The sequence below is a fragment of the Elephas maximus genome, chromosome 12 (genome assembly GCF_024166365.1).
Source record: "Elephas maximus indicus isolate mEleMax1 chromosome 12, mEleMax1 primary haplotype, whole genome shotgun sequence".
NCBI classification, from domain to species: domain Eukaryota; kingdom Metazoa; phylum Chordata; class Mammalia; order Proboscidea; family Elephantidae; genus Elephas; species Elephas maximus.
Window position 1 is genome coordinate 52640539 of NC_064830.1, and position 22637 is coordinate 52663175.

General features: G+C 40.6%; 2 protein-coding genes across 7 annotated transcripts in view; one reads left to right on the forward strand and one right to left on the reverse strand.

The window, feature by feature from the left end:
• GLDN (gliomedin) overlaps nucleotides 1–10341 on the forward strand; it is a 140460-nt gene extending 130119 nt beyond the window's left edge. The window contains exons 9-10 of the mRNA XM_049904987.1: nucleotides 3747–3897; nucleotides 8892–10341. Coding sequence (XP_049760944.1) covers nucleotides 3747–3897; nucleotides 8892–9369 — 629 coding nt within the window. The 3' untranslated portion in view covers nucleotides 9370–10341. The remainder of the gene's footprint in view (nucleotides 1–3746; nucleotides 3898–8891) is intronic.
• A 1599-nt stretch (nucleotides 10342–11940) lies between these two features.
• The window catches only part of DMXL2 (Dmx like 2), a 249253-nt gene continuing 238556 nt past the window's right edge, over nucleotides 11941–22637 (reverse strand). For 3 of the 6 annotated variants that reach the window (XR_007519765.1, XR_007519763.1, XR_007519766.1), the window contains 3 exons: nucleotides 22304–22521; nucleotides 19844–21524; nucleotides 12109–13406 (listed from right to left, as the gene is read on the reverse strand). Coding sequence is in view for 2 of the 6 variants with exons in the window: in XM_049904983.1 (XP_049760940.1) it covers nucleotides 21315–21524; nucleotides 22304–22521 (428 nt within the window). In the remaining 4 variants the exon portion in view is untranslated. Of the gene's footprint in view, nucleotides 12026–12108; nucleotides 13407–18623; nucleotides 21525–22303; nucleotides 22522–22637 lie in introns of those variants that run through there. The other 3 variants (XR_007519764.1, XM_049904983.1, XM_049904984.1) reach the window with 3 other exon arrangements.

Here is a 22637-nt window from a genome sequence, read left to right on the forward strand (position 1 = left end):
TTTTCTAAACTTAAACCTAACTTTTATTTCTTTGTATTGCCTTGTCTTCCCTCCATATGAAAGAACTATGACTACATTTCTTAGTCCCTCTTTATTATTTTGATGTTTTCTTCTTTTACATAATAACATTGCTGTTTCTCTGTTTTGAACTTTTTTTTTTTATCTCGATTTAGTTTTGTGATTTCCCTGTCTGGGTTGACTTCTGATTTCTCCGCGCAGTGTTCTAGTCTTGGGTTGATACCTGATATGAAGAACTCCATTTAGTAGTTCTTGTAGTTTTGATTTGGTTTTTACGAATTCCCTAAATTCTGTTTATCTGGAAATGTCCTAATTTCACCTTCATATTTGAGAGACAGTTTTGCTGGATATATGATTCTTGGCTGGCAGTTTTCTTCCTTCAGTTTTTTATACAAGTCATCCCATTGCCTTCTTGCCTGCATGGTTTCTGCTGAGTAATTCAAGCTTATTCTTATTGGCTCTCTTTTGTAGGTGACTTTTCGTTTATCCCTAGCTGCTCTTAAAATTCTCTCTTTATCTTTGGTTTTGGCAAGTTTGATTATAATATGTCTTGGTGACTTTCTTTTAACATCTACCTTATGTGGAGTTCAGTGAGCATCTTGGATAGATATCTTCTCATCTTTCAAGATATCAGGGAGGTTTTCTGCCAACAAATCTTCAACAATTCTCTCTGTATTTTCTGTTACCCCTCCCTGTTCTGGTACGCCAGTCACTCGTAGGTTATTTCTCTTGATAGAGTCCCCCATGACTCTTAATGTTTCTTCATTTTTTTAAATTGTTTTATCTGATTTTTCTTCAAAAACATTCATGCTGAGTGCTTTATCTTCAAGTTCAGAAATTCTGCCTTCCACTTGCTCAATTCTGGTCCTCTTTCTACTGAGTTGTCTACGTCTGTAATTTTATTGTTCTGAATTTCTAATTGCTGTCTGTCTATGGGTTTTTCCAGCTTCTTAAATTTTTCATTATGTTCCTGAAATTTTTCATTATGTTCCTGAATAATCTTTTTAATTTCTTCAGTTGCTTTATCTGTGCGTTCCTTGGCTTGTTCTGCGTATTGCCTCATTTCCTTCCTGATGTCTTGAAGAGTTCTTTATATTTATCTTTTGTATTCTGCCTCTGGTAATTCCAGGAAGGCACTTTCATGTAGATCCCTTGATTCTTTGTTTTGAGAGCTTGTTGAGGTGATCGTAGTCTGTTTCTTTATGTGACTTGATATTGACTGTTGTTTCTTAGCTATCTATAAGTTATTGTATTAGTTTATTTTATGTTTGCTTACTGTGTCATAGCTTCTTGCTCTGGTTTGTTTTGATATGCCCAAATGGGTTGCTTTAGTGAGCTGCCTTATTTTCACCTTTGGAGCTCTGATGTCCTGTCCCCAGATTGTTGGAGCTATTATCATGTATATCAGTCTAGGAGTCCATTCACTTTTCTTGTATGAATTCAGCTCAGGTGTCCAGGTAGCTGATCATCAAGTGTGTGGCACAGGCTCTGTCCTACAGCCTTAGGGGGCAGAGATGATTGGTGTAGGTACCAGTATCTGGCTGCAGCAGGGTGTCACACTCTGAACAAGGCAGGGGCTGAGAATTGTCCCCCAAGTGTCTCTGAGGAAAGTATGTCCCTGTTCCCTAGAGCATACAGGTGGGTGGGTTCTGCAGATGGACCATGGGCACCCAATGTTTTTGGTCGTAAGGACTGGGAGGTACCAGTTATCCTTGGACCCCTGTCACGGGTGGCTGGGTGACCTGAGTGGAGCCGCCAGTCCTTAGGCCTCTGATGTGGCTAGGTGAGGACCTTGTTTAATAGGCAAAGCAATGTCAAACATCAAACACCCACCTCTCCACCACACAGCTTAAACAGTGGTAGTCTGCCAACAAGGGAGCATTCTGAAATAGGCCCACACAGGTCCATGCAGAGGGGAAAGTTACTCAAAGTCCATGGACCGTTTATGCCTGGACAGGAGCCGCTTCTGTCCTGAGCTTCCCACGTTAGTGGAGCTGGTAAATTACCTTTTTCCCAAATTGCAAATTTATTCCTTTCTCCAAGGTCAGGAGGATGGCTGTGGTGCTCAAAAGGGCCTATCTCAGGCCCAGGGAAGTCAGCCTCTGAAGCCGGCTTGGGAGCAGGGGATGGCGGTAAAATATACACAAGCACTTAGCTTTTGCCGAGCGCTGTTCTTCTCTGGTTCCAGAGGTGTGAGTAAGCTGTGTGGCTGGCTGCTTCTCCCTGAGGAGACTGTGGCTGAGCGCTAGTACCAGCCCGCTGCAGCTGCTCCCGGGAATGGTGCCTGAGGTCTCCTGGCGATTCAGGTCCAGTAACTCCTCTCCACTTCTGAACTGTCTCTTCCTCCCTGTGCCCCTCAGTTCGTTTTCTAACCTTGCCTTTGATGTTGAGGGCTCCTTGCTTGTCATAAACATAGTTGTTTCACTTGTTTTTTTGGGCCTTTGTTGTAGGAAGGCTCACCAGAAGCGTATGTCTATTCCGCCATCTTATGAATTATTCTTCATTATATTTTTCTAGGAAACCCTGGTGGCATAGTGGTTAAGTGCTACGGCTGCTAACCAAGAGGTTGGCAGTTGTAATCCATCAGGCACTCCTTGGAAACTCTACAGGGCAGTTCTACTCTGTCCTGTAGGGTGTCTATGAGTCAGAATCGACTTGACAGCAGTGGGTTTGGTTTGGTTTATATTTTTCTAAATGGTGGCAATTTTCTATCTATAACTGTTCTCAAATGCTGCCACCTCCTTATTGTATTTCTGTGTCTAAAATCCCTATTAAACCTAATTGGTTTAATAGAATTGTCCTTTATTTTAGAAAGTATAAATGAATGGACTTCATACTTTTCTTGGTTGAATACCCTGGTATGCCTACAGATCACAGGGATATGACTAGGCACCCCTAGTGAAGCTTTTCCAGTTTTAGGCAAAGTATCCAAAAGTAAACAAATAGCACTGTGACTGCAGATGTTATGAATCTCAAAGCCAAAATGTGGAGGAAATGTTAGAGAAAAGTTGTTGCACTCTACACCTAAGGCTGGCCCACTCTCAGGAAAGTACTTTTGGCCATCCTTCTCAGTTGGATGGACACCTCAGGGAAGGAAGGTGAGGTGCCATTTTGCAATTGGACTGAACCTAAGCATGACCTTAGTCATGCTACCCCAAAGGGGTATGATCCAATGGTAGTAGCGGGGCCTTGTTCTAGAACATGTCTGGCAATACTTACTGGACAGAGATTAGACTCACTGGCAATAGCTGAGGTGTGCTCTCTCATTTTACCAAGGCTAATTCTGATTGGCTGTAGTAACTGCTCAGATTACTGGCTGAGGAGGATTTTGAGGCTTGGAGGGAAAGAGTGGTGCAGTACTGTGAGCTCACAGTGGCTGCCGGGAGCACAGGAGGAGGCAGGAGCTGATTGCACAAGTGCCAAGTACCTGCTCTCCCTGGTAGGCCTATGTCATTCTGGCAGAAGACAATGTAGATTGAGGCAGGGAGGGGTGATGCATAGTTCTTTTGAGAGGAACAAACCAAATATTGTTTGAACAACATTTCGGGAATCCATAGACAAGAGCTGGGCTTTGAGTTTGGGAGTGAGACCCTTCACACTGGATAAGGGCCAGTAGAGGATATCTCATTCTCTACTGTCCTTCTTTTACATTTTTCCCTGGCTCATTCCCAGGATGTGATTGCTGGGTGGCAGGTAACAGCAGCCTTTTCCTGGCTTCCTTCCTGCAGGCATCTTGGTGAAGGAATTCAAAGACTGGCCCTCGCTTTTGAATAATAGTTACATGTCCATCCAGCTCCCGTATTACTTCCAAGGCTGTGGGCATGCTGTCTACAACAACACTCTCTACTACCACAAAGCCGGCTACAACACCATAGTAAGGTGAGTCAAATGTAGCCTTGGAGCCCTGGGAGCTGCTCAGAGGTAGGGGCTGTGTTTGCATCATCTTTATATCCCCAGGGTCAGGCACAAAGCTAGAGGTTGACAGGGTTTGTTGCCCAAATGACTCCAGAGACAAGGTGAGTAAGCCCTGTATCCCCCCCTCCCATAAGCCTACATGGTCAGAGCAGGGAGAAGTAGATTTGGAGTGGTGAGAGGCTGCACCTTTCTCATCCTCATCTGCCAGAACCAGAACTTCCTGTGGCAGGAAAATATTGCTCCCTGAGACCAATTTCATTCTGAAACACTTTGGGTGTGAAGAATATCACGCCACAGCTAGCACCATTGAAGCCTAGGGATTGCAACCCAACATCAGGCACCTCTGCCTTCAGAGTGATCTGTTGTCCTGATGGCACCCCTGCCAGACCACCACTCTCCTCCCTCTGCCTTCCCAAGGGGAAGGAATGGGGTTACCTGGGTAGACTATGCCCAGGGCAGCAGTCGAGCCTGCGTAGCTCCCCACAAAAATCGCTGGTTTTGTTTTTATGGCTCAAGAAATCAAGCTCTGGGCCTTAGAGGTAGAAGCAGTTCATCTTGGGCAAATCAAAAGTTAGTGCTTGCATGTGTGTGGTGGGGACAGGGGGGAGGGTGGCAGGGATACTCCAGGGAGCAATGAACTGAGAGTCAGAACCGACTTCTGGTTCCAACTCTTCAACCTACTCACTGTATGGCCTTGGACAATGGCCATCACCTCCTGGGACCTCCATATCTTCAACTAAATAAAAAGATGGCTAGAGCCTCTGAGTCCCTCCAGTTCTGCTCCCCTCTGAAACTGTAATTCCAGTCTTATGAAGACCATGTCAGGGACAGATTACCCAATAATCAAGGTACACACGGGCTTACTTTCACCCAATTGTGCACTACAGATTAGTAAGTAAACCCAAGTGAGCCTGTGCATACCTTGCTTACTGGTTAAGCCACCCCGGCCGTGGTCCTGGTCATTCAGAACAAAAGACGGTGACCTTGAGGAAAGACTGGGTCCCTTCTCTCTTTCTTCCTCATCCGCCCTCTGCCCTTAGCGAGGTCCACCCTAACTACCTCTTCGCCATTTGACTTCTTAGTTTAGGATGGGGATGAGTTTCCTAGTGTAATGTACAATTAGGTCAGCTACATTAGAAGACACGGTGTCAGCTGTGGCTGCAAGTGTCCCTCCTTTGCCTCTCATCCCTCTCTACCCAACTCCCCCACCATCCCCACATCTCTCCACCACCTCATTTGGGCAGAGTCTTGTGCTAGTAGAAAAGGACAACTGATCCACCTCCTGTGCTAGTTTAGAAGCCATCATTCCTATGACATGCTCCTTCCTATGCATTTTCTCCTTGTTTTATCCTGTGACATCCTGCTGCTGTTATATAAGGCTGTTGTTGCATGGGGGTGGAGGGATTACAGGGAAGAGCTGGGGTGAATGAGCCCCAGAAAGAGGACTGTTCTGAGAAAGGGTGTCTTCTAGTGAAGCTAAATGTGTGTGACACACTGGTTAGAAAACGTGTATTGAGCCCTGCTGTATGCCAGGCCACAGGCTAAGAGATGAAGGACAGGCAGAGCTGGATTAGACCCTATTCCTGCTGGGAAGGACAAGCCTCATCAAAGAGAGCAGCTGGGTGCCAGTACCAGACAAGGGCCAAACGGCAGTACTAAATTCCAAGCATTCAGAGAAGAATTCCTGTGACCTGAGATAGGCAGGCAGGGCCTTCCCAAGCCCTTGCTCTTCTCTAGTTTCTTTTCAAACTTACTTCAAGGTTTCTTAATTGGTTTCGAGTTTGTAATGCTCAAATGCAGTCACAGATCCACACATTTCCCATTTCTTCTGCTGCTCAGTTGCGCCCTCTGGTGTCTCTCTTTTCTCTTACCTGTTGCCATTGTCAATTCCGACTCATAGCCACCCTATAGGACAGAGTAGACCTGCCCCATAGTTTCCAAGGAGCGGCTGGTGGATTCAAACTGCTTTTTGGTTAGCAGCTGCGCTCTTAAGCACTGCGTCACCAGGGTGGCCCTGAATTTTCATTCCTGGGTACCTCTTGAATCATGACTTGGAGTTTGCCAGATCAGAGAGCCTCCGGGATCTGAGGAGCATGAGATTTCATGCTATAGTTTAATTTATGCAGCCACTTACCTGACAAGAAAATTAACTTCACAGCCATGACTTTGCTGCCTTGTCTACACCACTTCTTAGCTGGTGACTTTTTTCTTAATTTAGAATGCTGTGAAATTTTTTTCTTTAAATTTCAGCATGGGGTTGGGGGGGGAACCAAGCTTGGAATTAGAAAACTTAAGTTCACACTCTGGTTCTGCCACTTACGTTCATGAGGCAGTCACTTTCCTTTTCATTTGTAAAATCAAAGGGTTGAATTAGATGCTTTTTTAAGGCCACTTGCAGCTCTATGAATCTTTGAGAAGGGATTTCAGGGGGTCACCAGTCACCTGAGGGTTAGTGAGGTAATTCTCCCAGAGTCATATGGCTAATAGTGTGGACACTTAGATGTGAATTTATCCTGACTCCAGAAAGCGTTCTCTTTAACATCACTATTAACCACTGCCTGTTTGTTCTGTTCTTAACTGTTTTTAACACAAGCTAGTTACTGTTCTTATATCCTTTCTGCTCAAAGTGTTATTGACAGACCAGCAGAACAGGCATTACCCAGGAGCTTGTTGGAAACGCAGAATCCTAGGCCCCATCCCAGACTTAATAAATCAGAATCTGCATTTTAACAAGATCCGAAGGTGACTTACATGCACATTGACATCTGAGCAGCACAGCTCTATACAAACCCATCTGCCCGTGACCATTCTTATGCAGTATGAATAGCTGCTTCCCTTCAGAGCAGTCAGCTGTTTTTTAAAGAAAGTATTTTTAAAAATACACAGGAAAAGAAGTTTATTTACCCACACGTTGGCCATTTCCAGTGTTCTACTTTCTTTGTGTAATCCAGGTTTCCATTTGGTTTCTTTCCCTTTGGCTGGAAGTTTAACATTTCTTGTAGTGCAGGTCTGCTAGTAACATTTTCCAGCTTTTATTTATCTGAAAATGTTTTTATTTCACCCTCATTCCTAAAGAATATTTTTGCTGGATATAGAATTCTAGGTTGACAAGTTTTCTGCTCTAACAGTTTAAGATGTTTCATCTTCTGGCCTCTGCTGGTCCTGAGAAAAAGTCAGTCACTGTTCTTACCATTGTTCCCTACATCTTTTTCTCTCTCTCTCTCTGACAGCTTTTAAGATTTTCTCCTTATTTTTGGTTTTCTCTGTGTTTATCCTGCTTGAAGTTTGTTAAGCTTCTCATATCTGTGTTTTTTTTTTTTTAATCAAATTTGGAAAATTTTCAGTCTTTTTTTTTTTTAATGTTCTGATCTCTCCTTTCCTTCTAGGACCCAAAATATACATATATTAGGCTGCTTGATATTGTGTCCAAGTCACAGTTTCTATTGCCCATCTTCAAGATTTTTGACGCTTCTTTTGTTGTCTCCAATATACTGTTAAGTGTGTCCAGTTAATTTTTAAAATTTCAGATAGTATACTTTTCAGTTCAGAATTTATGTTTTTTTTAGTTTGTTCTTTGTTGATGTTATGTCCATCCCTTCCTTTAAATCACTTAATATATTTATAATTGTTTTAAAATCATTATTTGATAATTCCATTATGTGTCATTTCTGGGTGTGTTTGTATTGAATATTTTTTCTGGAGATGTCTTTCATTTTACTGCTTCTTTACATGTCTAGTAATATCGTATTGTGAGCTAGACTTTGTGATGCAACACATTTGACAGTTTGGATTTTGTTGTCCTTTAAAGAGGAAGTCTTTTTTAGCCTTTATTAGGGCAGGGTCACTATGAGTCGGAATCGACTTGACGGCACTGGGTTCATTCAGTTCGGTTAGGGCAGGTCTAGAGTAGCCTACTCCTGAAGAATGGCCTACGTGGGGTCTGTCTCACCTGAAAGCTAAGGGTATTGGTGAGGTGGCTGTGCTCTGCTGGTCAGAACTCCAGCCTCTCTGCACACTGCACCCTCTGGGCTGTCTATTCAGTCCTCAGCTCCCCAGTAGTTTCTCTACCAGGCATGTCAGAATCTCACTGTGCATATGCAGCTTAGTGGTTAGCCAAATACTTACGGGAACCCTTTGCAGATATGTGGAGCTCCTTCTCCATGCAGCCACTTTTTCTCCAATCCTCTGCCCACATATTTTAGCCACCTCAGTAGTTACAAATTCCAATCTCTGTTTCTGCTGTCTGGTGAGATTGCTGTTCTGTGTTGGGGCTCCAATTTCCAGTGCTAAGGTTTGGAAAGTGCCCAGGCAGAAAACCAGAGTGATTTTGGAGCTCACTTCCTGTGATTCCCTTCTCCCATGGATCGCAGCCACACACTGTCGTCCAATGCTGGAAAACAGTTCATACATTTTGTCTAGTTTTATAGTTATTTCTGGCAGTCTACTACCCATTACTAGATCATGGCTGGAACAGAAAATCTGAAGGGTCTCATACAATAAGACCAAGGCGTATCTCTAGGGGCAGAGAGAGAAATCGGCTTACTTGGAGTGGCTTGCTGGCTATATTAAATTCACCACACAATTCTTAGATTTTTTTTGCCTTTGAGCCTTTTCTCAGAATGGTGCCAAGTTTGCTGAATCAAACATGTTTTCTTAGAAATTCAATCCTATCCTGTTAATGACAGTTGAATAGTCTCAGCAAGTTTTCTCATACGAAAAGACTCAACCAAGAAGATTGTTTCAGGCATCAGTAAGATCTCCCAAGTAACATATGTATATATATATATATATATATAATTTTTTAAATAAAAAGTTCACCTGCAAGATTCAGAGCTCTTTTTACGTGGTCTGTCTATGCCACTAGTTATGTATGTGGTATCTTACCAAGTTAAACACAGTCTAACTATTTTTGTCCACAAAAATAGTGGCTCATACCTACTTTTTAAAATATTTTTCAGGTTTGAATTTGGCAAAGAAACATCTGAAACTCTGAAGATTGAAAATGCTTTGTATTTTGATAGAAAATACCTCTTTGCAAATTCCAAGACTTACTTCAACTTGGCTGTAGATGAGGAGGGCCTTTGGATAATCTATGCTTCAAGTGTGGATGGCTCGAGCATCCTTGTCGCAAAACTGGATGAAAGGACATTCTCTGTGGTGCAACACATCAACACCACGTACCCCAAATCGAAGGCCGGCAATGCCTTCATTGCCCGAGGGATCCTCTATGTCACAGACACCAAAGATATGAGTATAACATTTGCCTTTGATTTGTTAGGAGGGAAACAGATCAATGCAAACTTCAATTTAAGAACTTCCCAGTCTGTTCTTGCCATGTTATCATACAATATGAGAGACCAGCATTTATATTCGTGGGAAGATGGCCATTTAATGCTTTACCCTGTGAGGTTTTTGTCAGCTACATTAAACCAATGATGTGATGCTGTCCCCCTGATAAATTTCAGGTGTTCTCTGGGACCATTTCCATCCCAGCAGAAAACCTGTCTTTAAGGTTAGCCAGGTACTTAGAATATAATCTTACGACATGCGTGTTTATACGGCCAGTGGGCCCCTTTAATTCAGATTCCTTAGTGGAAATGAGCAATGGATTGGAAGTCAAAATGGCTGAGGTTTGGTAATTCCTCCACAAACCAGCAGATTAAGTCACTTCTCCCTCTTTGGACCTCAGTTTCCCCATCGGTAATATGAAAGGGCTGGCTGAGATAATTGGTAAGATTTCCTCTACCTGTAGGAAATTCTGTGATTCTTGGCTGTTACAACTTTCATTTATGCATCTGTTTTGCTTTGTTTTTTAACCACATATAAGTTTACCCTTAAGTTGATAAGCCTGGTTGTTTAAGCAGTGAATTCCTTAGTGATGACTTATATTGGTTCCTTGGGAAATTGCACTGACCCTTAAGGCTGCTAAGAGATCACACTGTTCATAATTTACTACTATTCTCTGCACCTGCACCTGCCACCACAGCACCTGAATGGCCATTACCCTCAGCTCCTGATCATAGTTCCAAGATTAGCAAAAGCCAGGAACAGCTACCTGCTCAGGTTTCTTGATGAAACAAAATCAGGCCCTTCCAGGTTCTTATCAACTTCTGATCATGTTGATTTTCGGCTATAGATCATAAGCATTGAATCCCCCATGTCACACTTTCTACCACAGCTATGGATTAGAGTACTAAATAATGAGTGAACATTAACCTGGCTAGAACCATGGGATGCACTTTGCATCTTTAAGACAGGCACCATTTGTGGTTACCAGCCACAATGGGGGTTTGCCAACTACAGCCCTTGGGCCAAAGCCAGCTCACCTATTTTTAATACAGAACGTTTTATTGGAACACAGCCACATTTATGTACTATAGTAGTCTATAACCACTTTTGTAATACAAGGGCAGAGTTGAGTAGTTGTAACAGAGACCATATAGCCCATAAAAAGCCTACGATATTTACTTTTTGACCCTTTTCATAAAAAGTTTGCCAACCCCGATCTGGAATATAAAATGAGCCTGATTCTTAGGAGGGCTTATTTACTAGAGCCTGTTTTTGTGGGTTTCTTTTTTTTTTTTTTTCCAGACTAGAAAGCATCATTTTATATGGTTTGAGTTTTTGGTAGAGGGGAAGGATGAGAATAGCATAAAATTAAGTGGCCCTCAACAAAAGCAGCTAATGAGTTATTCGTTTCCTAACATCATTTTAAAGCTGTAATGTCCCTTTGGATACCACGAGTGACTTCAGTTTAACTTAGTCTTTATATGTCCTTGCTTACATATATTTTCTGCCAACTCAGTTCCTTGAACAGCCTTCGCCCCAGCACTGAGATCCACCAGACAGGGCCACCAAGATAGAGAGGAAGTTGGGAAAGATCACTGAAACCCTGCAGCCAGGAAGGGGACCTAGGTAGGGGAAATGCTACAAAAAGATTTTTCAGCCAGTTTGCTCTCACTGCATACATGTGTATTGGGGGACAGCTTCCGGTAACTTTCACTAGGTGCAGATGCATTCTGAGCATTCCTGAGTCTTGGTTTTATTACCTGTTAATAGAAACATTTTGAAACTTAAGGAATGCTATGGTAGACTAATATGAGCATGGTCCCTAGGTACTACAAATGGTTAAGCACTCAACTACTAGCTGAAAGGCTGGCTGTTTGAACTCACCCAGAGGTACCTCCGAAGACAGGTCTGGTGATCTGCTTCTGAAAGGTTACAGTGTTGAAAACCCTATGAAGTGCAGTTCTACCCTGCACACATGGGTCGCCATGAGTCAAAATCGACTTGATGGCAACTAACAACAGTAACAGAGTAATACCAGAATAATTTAGCAGGACCAAGGTTTAATGGCAGTGGGTAATTTTATACCTGGTTGAAAGTTTGTATTTAGAGAGAGAAATGAATTAAGTTTTTATTCATTTTTTTCTTGCAAACAGTACTTGATTTTAAAAAAGAAAAAACAGTCCTGGGCTCACTGCTAAAATAAAATACAATCTAATGCTTTTAGGTCAAAATATCATTTTAGCAGCTTACATGCTCCCTTAGAAACCAAAGTTGCTTTAAAGGACTTTCCAAGTATCTGTACTTCTGATAGTGTCAGAATCAAACCAGATAATTCTCCAATTCTTCCTTAATCCTATGTAGATAGCTTCCTACTGGAAAGTAAATAAAACTATCCCTCCCACCCTCAAAGCTAGCCCAGATCCTATTTCAAAACATTTCCTTTGAACTGATAAAGTCCTATTGAAGCTGTGCAGGTGGTTATGGTCTCCCCGTATCACTGAGCACAGGTGTGATGACAGGAAAATTTCTGTGGTCAAAGTGTGTAAATGCTTGAGGAGTTCTGCTCTTGGGCACCTTCACAGTCTTCTCACCTCCAGAGTTACAAGGTAAAAAGCCCAATGAGGCAGAGGATCTTGAAGAGCCAGGTGTCATTTTCCCAATCCACAGAGTACATTTGGCTATGACCACCTGATATTAAGCTGTTTGAAGAAGTGCTTGATGAAGCTTTTCAGTCTTCACATACAGCGATGACCTTCTGTTACATCACTAAACAGCATAAGTTTCCCATCTGTAACTACACATTCTGAACAAAAAAGAAAAATGAATAATGGTGAATATCTGTCTTTTGGTTGTAATTAACTTTAATCTAGTCAAATAAAATAATCATTGCTGAGCACAATCACATGTAGAAACAAGTGTATTGATTTTATCTTTTGTTAACGTACATGTAATGTTTAAAAGACAAAATAGCAACTTCAAACAATACCGTAGTAGAATTATATCAGTTGCTTCTCTGTGGAAACTTAGTTTGCTAGATCCTTCTGAATACTAAAAAATCACTGAAATGGATTATGTTTTTTCTATAGAAGATGAAACACACAGAACTACTAACTAGAACTGGGTATACATACAAATAAATGCAATAAATATTTGCTCATTTATCAGCATAGGCAAGTCAACTGAAAATGTTTTAGGCTAAAAAGAACAAAATTTTCAAATTGGATTTGTGTGAATTTGGGCAAGTGTCTTAATCCCTCTGAGTCTGTTTCATCTGTTAGCTGTGGATAATAATATTACCAACCTCCCTTGATTTTTCTTGAGAGCCAGAGGAGTAATTTATGTGAAATCCTCTGAAAATGATAAAATTCTTAACAAATTGTATTTGTTACTTTTAAATTCATCCCTGGAGTAGATCAGGGCAACCCAGTTGTTCTTAGGACCTTACCTGGGGCTGGAGAAATGGTCGGAACATGATATCAACAGTTTTTATCTGCTGGTCCAATCTGTCCATAGGCACATTGTCACACCACCAAAAAAAGGCCCTTTAGTTTACACAAAGAATTTATAATAAAATTACCCCCAGATAACGGAAAACAACAAAAACTGTCCCAGAACGTGCTGCCTTGACCTATAGAGCTTCTTTACAACCTTCCCCAGAAAGTGTCTCTCTTACCGGGCAGCCCAGGCAGGCACTGCTGATGACTTCTGTAATTAAAATATTACAAAGCAAAAAGAGAAAAAGAAAAGTCTAAGAAGAAAATAGTCTTGCATTTTAATTGGACAAACACATTACTTGCATGTGATTTCACTGTAAAATTTAAAGTTAGGAGGAAATTAATCTCTCTGTCTCACCCCTTTTCTCTCAAAGCAGTGTGCTATGATCAGCCTGAAAAATTGAGTTCACAAGTGGTTAAATTATTCCTAAAATCTGACATTTGTGTCTAACCATCTGGCACTGTACACAATCATAGGATCATAAAAGGTAGGGCCTTTAATAATTATTTATCATTATTTTACAGTTATTAGATGGTACCCGATCCAACCTTCTCAAAGTTGAGGAAAGTGAGGCCAAAGGAAAAAAGTGAGTACCTCATCCAGCATCACAGCATAAATGCCAGAGTCATTCCTGAATTTGTTTTCCTGTTCACTCTGTCATTTCCAAGGAAAGGATCTGGTCCTTACAACTGGGAAGTGAAAATAATTAACTTTGAACATTTCTTTTAAGAAGACATTCCTTTTTAAAAAGCTGTATCTAAGGGGGTATGCAGAATCCAGCCTAGACCACCACCCAGCAAAGAAGTTCTCAATGCTTAGGGATGCAGTTATCACATGCTGGTGGTAGATGTCCATCTGGTGGTAGAAGTACACCACTTGTTACTCTAAAAGTTACCACCCCAACTGGACAGCTTTTCTTGGGCCTAAGTTTTAGAGACATCAAAGTAGCTACCATTTGGTGCTTATTATGGTCTCTTCCAGACAGTTTACATGCATCATTTCACTTCATCATAGATGCTCAGGTGAAAGGGCCCTTAAATATCATCTATTCTCTGTGCTCAGTGTTTAACTTCTCTATACAATATGGCAGACACTATGATGCACTACTCAAATCCCCCCTTTTTGACCCTGGTACTGGGAGTGCTGTGAGCAGACAACAATGTTCAGCTGTCGGCCCCCTTGGGAATTGCCTCAGGGAAGACATCCATTTCACCCAAGAGTCTCCTCATCCAATGGCTGATCAACACAGGAGTGTAAAGACCTGAATATCCTAGCACAATGTAGAACTACTCTAACGGGCTATTCTAGTGCTGGAGCTCCCCATGGCTCAGCCAAGTCTGTCACTGAGCCTGCATCACACTCTTCTTGCTTCCCTCCCCTCCCTTTCAGAGATGTTGATCCCAAGGCCCTCTTTGATGGTATCCTGTATTTGAATTCAGATTTTCAAAAACCAACAATTCCTTTAGTCTAAGTATTTCCCAAATAGTGCATGGGATGTACATACACTAAAAAATAATTTGGAGTCCTGTATTCAAAATTGCTTAATCTGGCAACTCTAACAAGGAGTGATTGCAGAAAGAACCCACTGACATGCGATTTTGGAGCTGGATCACTAGCTGCCTTGCTGGCAATGAGGACTGCATTGCTGGTAGTAGGTGCAGCACCAGGAAGCCTGGGACGATGAGTTGGTACGATTGTTAACGCTTTCATTGGTGATAAACTAAAAGGGCATATCAGTGAAAAGGAATGCTTTAGCTGGTGCTATGTGTTAGATGTTTAAGAGTTATGGGAGAAATAGTGACTAAAAGAATAATAAAATCAGGTGGCTATTGCTAAGTTTGACACTTTGGAAAAGATAATGACAGGCTGAGGTGATAAATTGCCAACTGAATGCTACGTGTGAAAGCCGATGGCCTCCTTAGCAGCATGTAAGAGGCTCTCGCCTCCTACAGTGGAAGGGCAGAAAAAGCTGAGTACCAGACCCCAGCCGAGTACCTCTGGTCAGAGTTGCTCCAAAGAAGATTAAAATTGCAATAAAAAAAAATTTATGCCAAAATCAGGGAATGAAAGGGAAAGACTGGAATCCTGACACACAGGATGGGGATATCTGGGTTTATGCTCCCAAAAACCTTGAACCTCCAGATTCACCTGAACCCTCTGAACCTGCAGAAGTGACCCTCTCCTTCTTATCAATTGCCAGCAATCTCCCCTTTCTTGGAGACAATGCAGAAGCTTCTTCCCCAGGAGACAACGTGTTATGTCTAGGAGATGTTCCACTCCTCTCCTGGCCGCTAGGCTACAATATAGTGAACCTGTGAGAGAGGAGCTCAATGGGACTGCCTTGTTTTTCCAGGTCTCTTCTGCCTTTGACAGGGTGCAGTCTTACCACTTTTCTATTTTCTACTGCTATTAGTGGAAAATATTTGAGTTTTCCTTCTCTGATAATTTCCACCTCACACAGGTTCTGGCTTTCCCATGTTTTACCATATAAGAAAGGTAAGGTCACAATATAACTGAGCTGTGGACATGCTGGGCCAGCTAAGGAAGGGAAGGGACCACACCCAAAAGAGCTGCAAATGTAAGATCTAGTAAATATGTACCAGCAGGAGCCAGGAAAATATGCATGGAATGGGTTATAAAAGGTACTTGATCAATGGGACCAATACATAAGGTTGAATATAAGGGAAAGTATGTTTTTTTTATGTCATTTGGGAGTGCTCTTTAATACCCTGACAAGGACCCCAGGAAATGACACAAATTTGCTTCTAGTATGGTTTCAAATACATGAAAAAAAGCAAAAGCCTAGGCTAAATGAGGCTGAAAATGACTTTGAGGTTGAGAATTACTATGACAGATGGCAGAAAGGATTAAAAGGGCTCAGATAAGTAGGCATGCGACTTAAGGTCAGAAAACCCATCAGATGATTAAGTTCCTAAAGCCATAGGAATGCACTGGCAAGATTACCATTACTACTGAGACATTCAATGGTGGTCCTCCACAGGCCAGGGCTTACGGTAGAAAAGGCCACTACAGAGCGAGACTCACTGAGAGCAACAGGGATGATTTTAAAAAAAAAAAAAAAAAAAACCCACTGCCAAAGAGTTGATTCTGACTCATAGCAACCCTGTAAGATAGGGCAGAACTACCCATAGGGTTTCCAAGGCTATAATCTTTACAGATGCAGACTGCCCATATTTTTCTCCCATAGAGCAGCTGGTGGGTTTGAACTGCTGACCTTTCACTTAGCAGCCAAGTGCTTAACCACTCACTGTGACACCTGGTTTCTGATGATTAAATGCTGCCACCTGGACTTTACTGTTTTCAGGGGTACAAAAACAATAAAGTCCAGGTGGCAGCATTTAATCATCAGAAGCCAGGTCAAAGATATTCTTCATGAGTGGCAACGGTGGACGGGCAGCAAGGGGGACCACAGAGTCACGGAGGTGACAAATAGAATGTGCCATCCCTAGGGGTAAAATGGATGGGTAGCCAATAAGAGTACTACTTAATTTGTACAATTAAAAGAAATCAAGGATAGATGATAAGGTAGCTGAGGGTTGTTGTTGTCTGTTGTCAATTTTGAACCAAACAGACCCTACAGGACTGAGCAGAACTGCCCCATAGGATTTCCTACACTATAATCTTTACGGGAGCAGAATGTCAGGTCTTTTCTCCCACAGAGCCACTCGTGGATCCAAGCTGCCAACCTTTCTGTTAGCACCAAGTGCTTTAACCATTGTGCCACCAGAGCTACACAGCTGAGGGTAGTCACTCCAAAAAAAAGTTATAATCCCTTGCCCAGTTTCCTGACTTGAGTCAACTTTGAGCTAACACCCACTGACTGAAGAAGAGGCTAGGTGTGCAGAAGAAAGAACTCTGCCACACCAAGGGAAGTGTACACAGTATTTATTTCCCCAATCCTTCCACAAAGGTATCTAGTCATTTGCCTGAATAACTGCGTTGGGGAAAGTGGAATACCAAACATTTCAAGGACTTTTGGATACAAAGTCCAAGTTGACATCAATATACCACTTTCAAAGAAAGAAAGATCTAAAATCAAGAATCTAAGCTTTCACCTTAGCAAACTAGAGAAAAAAAGAACAATAAAATCTAAAACAAAATAAAATAAATGATAAAAATTAGAGCAGAAATCAATGTAATTAAAACAGGAAATCATTAGCGAGAACTAACAAAACCAAAAGCTGATTCTTCGAAAGATCAATAAAATTGATAAACCTCTAGCCAGCTAGCCAAGAAAGAAAAAAAGGAAAAAGAGAGAAGGAAGACACAAACTATTAATACCAGAAATGAAAGAGAAGCCATCACAACTGATCCAATGGCATTAAAAAGTATTTCCAATCACCTCATGTGCATGCGAAAGTTGACAATGAAAAAGGAAGACCAAAGAAGATTTGATGCTTTTGAATTATGGTGTTGGTGAAGAATATTGAATACACTATGGACTGCCAGAAGAATGAACAAATCTGTCTTGGGAAAAGTACAGACAGAATGCTCCTTAGAAGGGAGAATGGCAAGACTTCATCTCACATACTTTGGACATATTATCAGGAGGGGCCAGTCCCTGGAGAAGGACATCATGCTTGGTAAAGTAGAGGGTCAGCATAAAAGAGGAAAACCCTCAACGAGATGGACTGACATAGTGGCTGTACCAATGGGTTCAAACATAGCACTGATTGTAAGGATGGAGCAGGATCGGGCATTCTGTTGTACATAAGGTCACTATGAGTCAGAACAGACTCGACAGCACCTAACAATAACAACAAAGAAATGTTGTGAGAAAATCTATGCCCATAAATTTAATAAACCACTGAAACTAAACAGACCAATTCCTTGAAAGATACAACCTACCAAAACTCACACAAAGAGAAACAGATAATCAGAATAGGTCTACATTAAAGAGATTGAATCAATAATTAATAACCTTCCAAAAAAGGAAGCACCGAGCCCAGATGGTTTCACTGGCAAACTCTATCAAATATTTAGGGAATATATATACCAATATACCAATTCTCTACAATCTCTTTGAAAAAACAGAAACAGAGGGTATGTGTCTTAACTCATTCTATGAAGCCAGCATTAAGACCAAAACCAAATAAAGGCATTACTACAAGAAAAGAAAACTACACATCAGTATCTTTCATGAACTTAGATGCAAAATTCCTCAATAAAATAATAGCAAATTGACCCTGAAAAGTATAAAAAGTATACACCATGACCAAGCGGGATTTATTCCAAGTATGCAAAGCTGATTCAACATCTAAAAATCTACTAATGTAATCAATCACATTAACAGATGAGAGAAAAAAAATCATATGATCATATCAATAAAAAATAAAAAAAATTTTTTATATCGATAGGTACAGAAAAAGCATTTGACAAAGTCCAATATTCATTCATGATAAAAACTCTCAGCAAAGCAGGTATAGAGGAGAACTGCCTCAACTTGATAAAGAACATCTACATGTATGCATGACAATTAATATACTTAATGGTGAAAAACTAGATGCTTTTCCCCTAAAATCTGGGACAAGGCAAGGATGGCCTCTCTCACCACCCCTGTTCAACAACATACTAGAAATTCTAGCTAATGAAATAAGACAAGCAAGGGAAATAAAATGTATACAGATTGGGAAGGAAGAAATAAAACTGTCTTGTTCACAGATGACCTTCATTGTCTGTGTAGAAAATCCCAAAGAATCAACAAAAGAACTTCTAGGATAAATAAACAATTATTGCAAGGCTGCAGGGTACAAGGTTAATATGCAAAAGTCAATTGCTATCCTATATAGACTGGCAATCAACAACTGGAATTTGAAACACCATTTACATTAGCGCTGAAAAATGAAACGCTTAGGTATAAATCTACAAAATGTGAACAGAATCTATATGAGGAAAACTGAAACTCTGATGAAAGAAATCAAAGTTCTAAATAAACTGAGAGATATTACATGTTCATGGATAGAAAAGACTCAGTATAAATGGGTATCAATTCTTCATGAATGTGAATTCTTCCCAACCTGAACTATAGAGTCAACACAACCTCAATCAAAATCCCAGCAAGTTATTTTGTAGATATCAACAAATTGATTCTAAAGTTTCTATGCAAAGGCAAAAGATCCAGAAAAGCCAACACAATATGAAATAAACTAAGTCAGAGGACTGGCATTACCCAACTTCAAAGCTTACTGTAAAGCTACAGTATGGCATCACCAAAAGAATATGCAAGTAGATCAATGGAACAGAGAAGACAGACCAGAAATAGATCTACACAAAAAGACTGTTGTGTACTCGAGTCAATTCTCACTCATAGTGACCGTATATGACAGGATAGAACTGCCCCATAGGGTTTTCTAGGTGGAAATCTTTACGGGAGCAGATAGCCAGGTCTTTTCTCTTGCAGACCAGCTGGTGCGTTTGAATTGTTGACCTTTTATGTTAGCAGTCAAGCTATTGTGCCACAAGGGCTTCTTGATGCCTTTGTCTAGACCTACAGAACTGCACAACTCTAACAGAAACTATGGGCTTTATTTAATAATAATATATCAACATTGTTTCATTAACTGTAACAAATGTAGCATACTAATGAAAGACACTAATAATAGGGAAACTGGGGAGAGGAGTAATATGGAACTCTTTGTATTATTGGCTCAAATTTTGGGACACCTGAAACTGTTCTGAAAATAGTCTATTAATTAAAAACACACAGAAGCACACACAAAGTAGTGTGACACATGGTAGATGACTACAGACCAAGAGCAGCTACCATAAAGACAGTCGATGAATTTCAGAACCTGCGAGAGAATTTTATTATCTCACAAATTCTTACTGAGTCAGTGTTATTTCAGTATAACATATACAGATAAACAGAACGTAACATATGCAGGGTGCTCTTGACTAACCTGTGGTAAGTGTAGGTACATGTCTGCAATTTTTGACAAATCCGTGTACTTATGTATTTGGACATCCTCCCTCTTTCTCTTCCATTGCCACTCCACATAAGCACTATTCCCAGCTTAGCTCCTATACCATGTCAGCACCAAAAACAGCACTTCATTCAATAAACTTTAAATGTGTCAGGAGAAGACACAGTAAGGTTAGTGCTTACCCATCTAAATCTCAGCACTGAGTGCCTTCTTTGTCTTGGTCACTGTTGTATCCCCATTTCCTAAAATAGCTTCTGGTATACAGGATACGCAGTAAATATTTGTGGATGAGTAAACTGTCAAATAGCTAAAAAAAAAATCTCAAACAGTTAACGGTTTATCAAATTGGAAATAATCTCAACCATTAAAAAAAAGAATCAAAAAATGCCAGACCAATCTATTTAAACAGACCAAACTAAGGTAAAACTCTAACAAATAACATTTATTTTTCTTTTACATATGTATTTCACAGCCCGAACATCACGCCCCTTCAGAGAAAGGTATTTTTATGCCATCATACTTAACTATTACACAGGCATTAAACATTCTCATTAACATGATGAGACAATTTGCTGGTAAACATTTAAACACATGGGCATTGGTTTCAGTATTTCAAGAACATATTTTTGGTCAAAACCAAGAAATACATCAAAATATGACAACACTGGCTAATATTTTACAAGCAAATAATATTTAACTCTGCATAGTTTATACAATAGGCTGTGGTAATAAATAATAGCGCCAATCTCATCGTCTATTAACTGGCCACAAAAAGCCTAGTGTTCGCTTTAGTTATGATATGAGATGCCATATTGGTATAGTTTCAACACAGTCTTAAAATATCGTGGGTGTTGAATACATGAAAAGAAAAAGTACTAAACTGGACTAAGAAGGTATGTTTTTGTTACCTACAAGTATGCATGTTCATGAATTACATTCCTAACATGAAGGCAAATATCTAAATAGAAAAACTAGCAGTCCAAAAAATGTGAATGTGCAAATCGTGAGGAAAACATTGCATTTAAATCTGCATTCATTTGCAAGCTACAGTATTAGCTCAGTAGAAACATTAACAGGAAAAATATTCAGCAGGAAAGAATGGAAATGACCTCTCAGGGCAGAAGGTTGGTCACTGTGCAGGGCTCCATAACTAAGAAGTTTCTCTGGTGGTCTAGACCTTGTAACACCTTATGACTATCCTTCATTCAACAAAGAAGGAAACTGCAGGCATGCTTCCATCAGTGGTACGAACAGAAAGAAAAACCTGAATCAGCAACATTTTCTTCCTTAATTTGATACAAAGTTCCCTCTTATTACCATAACTTACTAAAATGCTAGCCGCTAAACTCAAATGTTTTCTGAATGGGGTTTGCTAAATGCTGTAAAGAATAGCTAACCTCCATACAATACCTAGGTTTGACTTTAGAGTATGTCAGCATTATAACAAGGTACATGCACATTCTACCAACCTGTATAAGCAATGCTCAGCGTAACACTACTGCTTGGATCAGATTCAAATCTACACAGATTTGTATTGTTTTCAATGTGTTAACTGCATGGAAAGCAGAACTGGTTTTCTTCTTCAATGCCTAGTAATTACCGCAGTGTTTTTAAATTGCAATGTGTACGAAAATAAAGCCCCAATCTTTAAGGCTACAGAATGTCAAGAATTCTATTAGGGATGTTAAAAGCATTTGGTAAAACCCTTGTTTTGAGCGTGCCATCTGCACCACAGGAGAAGATCCGATTGCCCTGGATGATATCAATCTGCATGACTCCAGCCCCAATGTTTCTGAATATGGACTGTTTCGCATGTTCATTTTTAAATGAGTGAATCAGGCCATGGCCTGTCAATCTCCAAACCTAGTTTAAAAAAAAAAACAGAGTGAAAACAAAAATTGTAAATCATTAAAAAAGAGAGACCCAAAGGAAAAACATGGCCCTCACTTTGGTTCCCTTGGCCCAGCAGATCTCATTAAATCCCAACTTTCCCATCCACTGCGTCTGTCCTAACCACTCGTCTACTTGGGGAGTAACAATACCTTCCAGATGATTCAGTTTACTGTACTTATGCTTCACTGTCCTTCTTTCAAATTCTCCCTTCACTCCCTCTTCTAATTTCATACTAACCATATATACCCTATCTCGAATCCAATTATTCAATTAAATATGTTCCTAATACTAGCTAGGCCCTGTGGCAGCATAAAGAAGCCCAGTACTATCTTGCTATCTGGAAATCTCTCCTCAGCTATTCAAAACAGGGTCAAATACCAGGGGTGGGGGTTGGGGGAGAAGGTTCTGAGGAGCCAAACTGATGTCACCAGAAAACCCATGTATTAATTCAACTCGTGTACTTTACTCAACACAGAGTTCTTTAAGACTTTTTAACAACCGGAGAGTCTAATGAGCTTGATTATCTGGTTTTCTAGATGACAGCAGTTTAGAAGGAGCCACACACAGAAATAGGGGGTGGGGTAGGGGCAGGGTGTCAAGAGATGTTCAATATCTTCACAAAGCTCTGCTTCATGCTCTCATTTTAAAGAATGGGGTTTTTGTTGTGTTAGTTTTTTTTTTTTTTTAACTCAGTATTGGCAGCACATAAGATATTATTTAGCACATTCCAACCTCTTGTGCTGACTTACCTTTATGTTACCTTCTGCTGAACCTGTAGTAAAATACTCTTCACAGGGATCCAGAGCGAGGGCCTTAATAGCTGAGTCATGTGCCTGGAATGTGTGAATTAGCTGTCTCTGCCTGATGTCAAAAATGCAGACATAGCCTTTTCTGCCTCCAGAGACCAGGAGTTGCTGCTTTGGTGCATACTGAAGCACCGTGGCGCCATGATCATGGCATGTGAAACCTGAAGAAGAAAAACAAAAACACCAAGTGTTTCTCAAAACAATTTCTTCCTTGGTAGTTCTGATAATGTTTAATCCACATTTAAATAATAAGTACTGAGCCATCTTTTTTATTTCT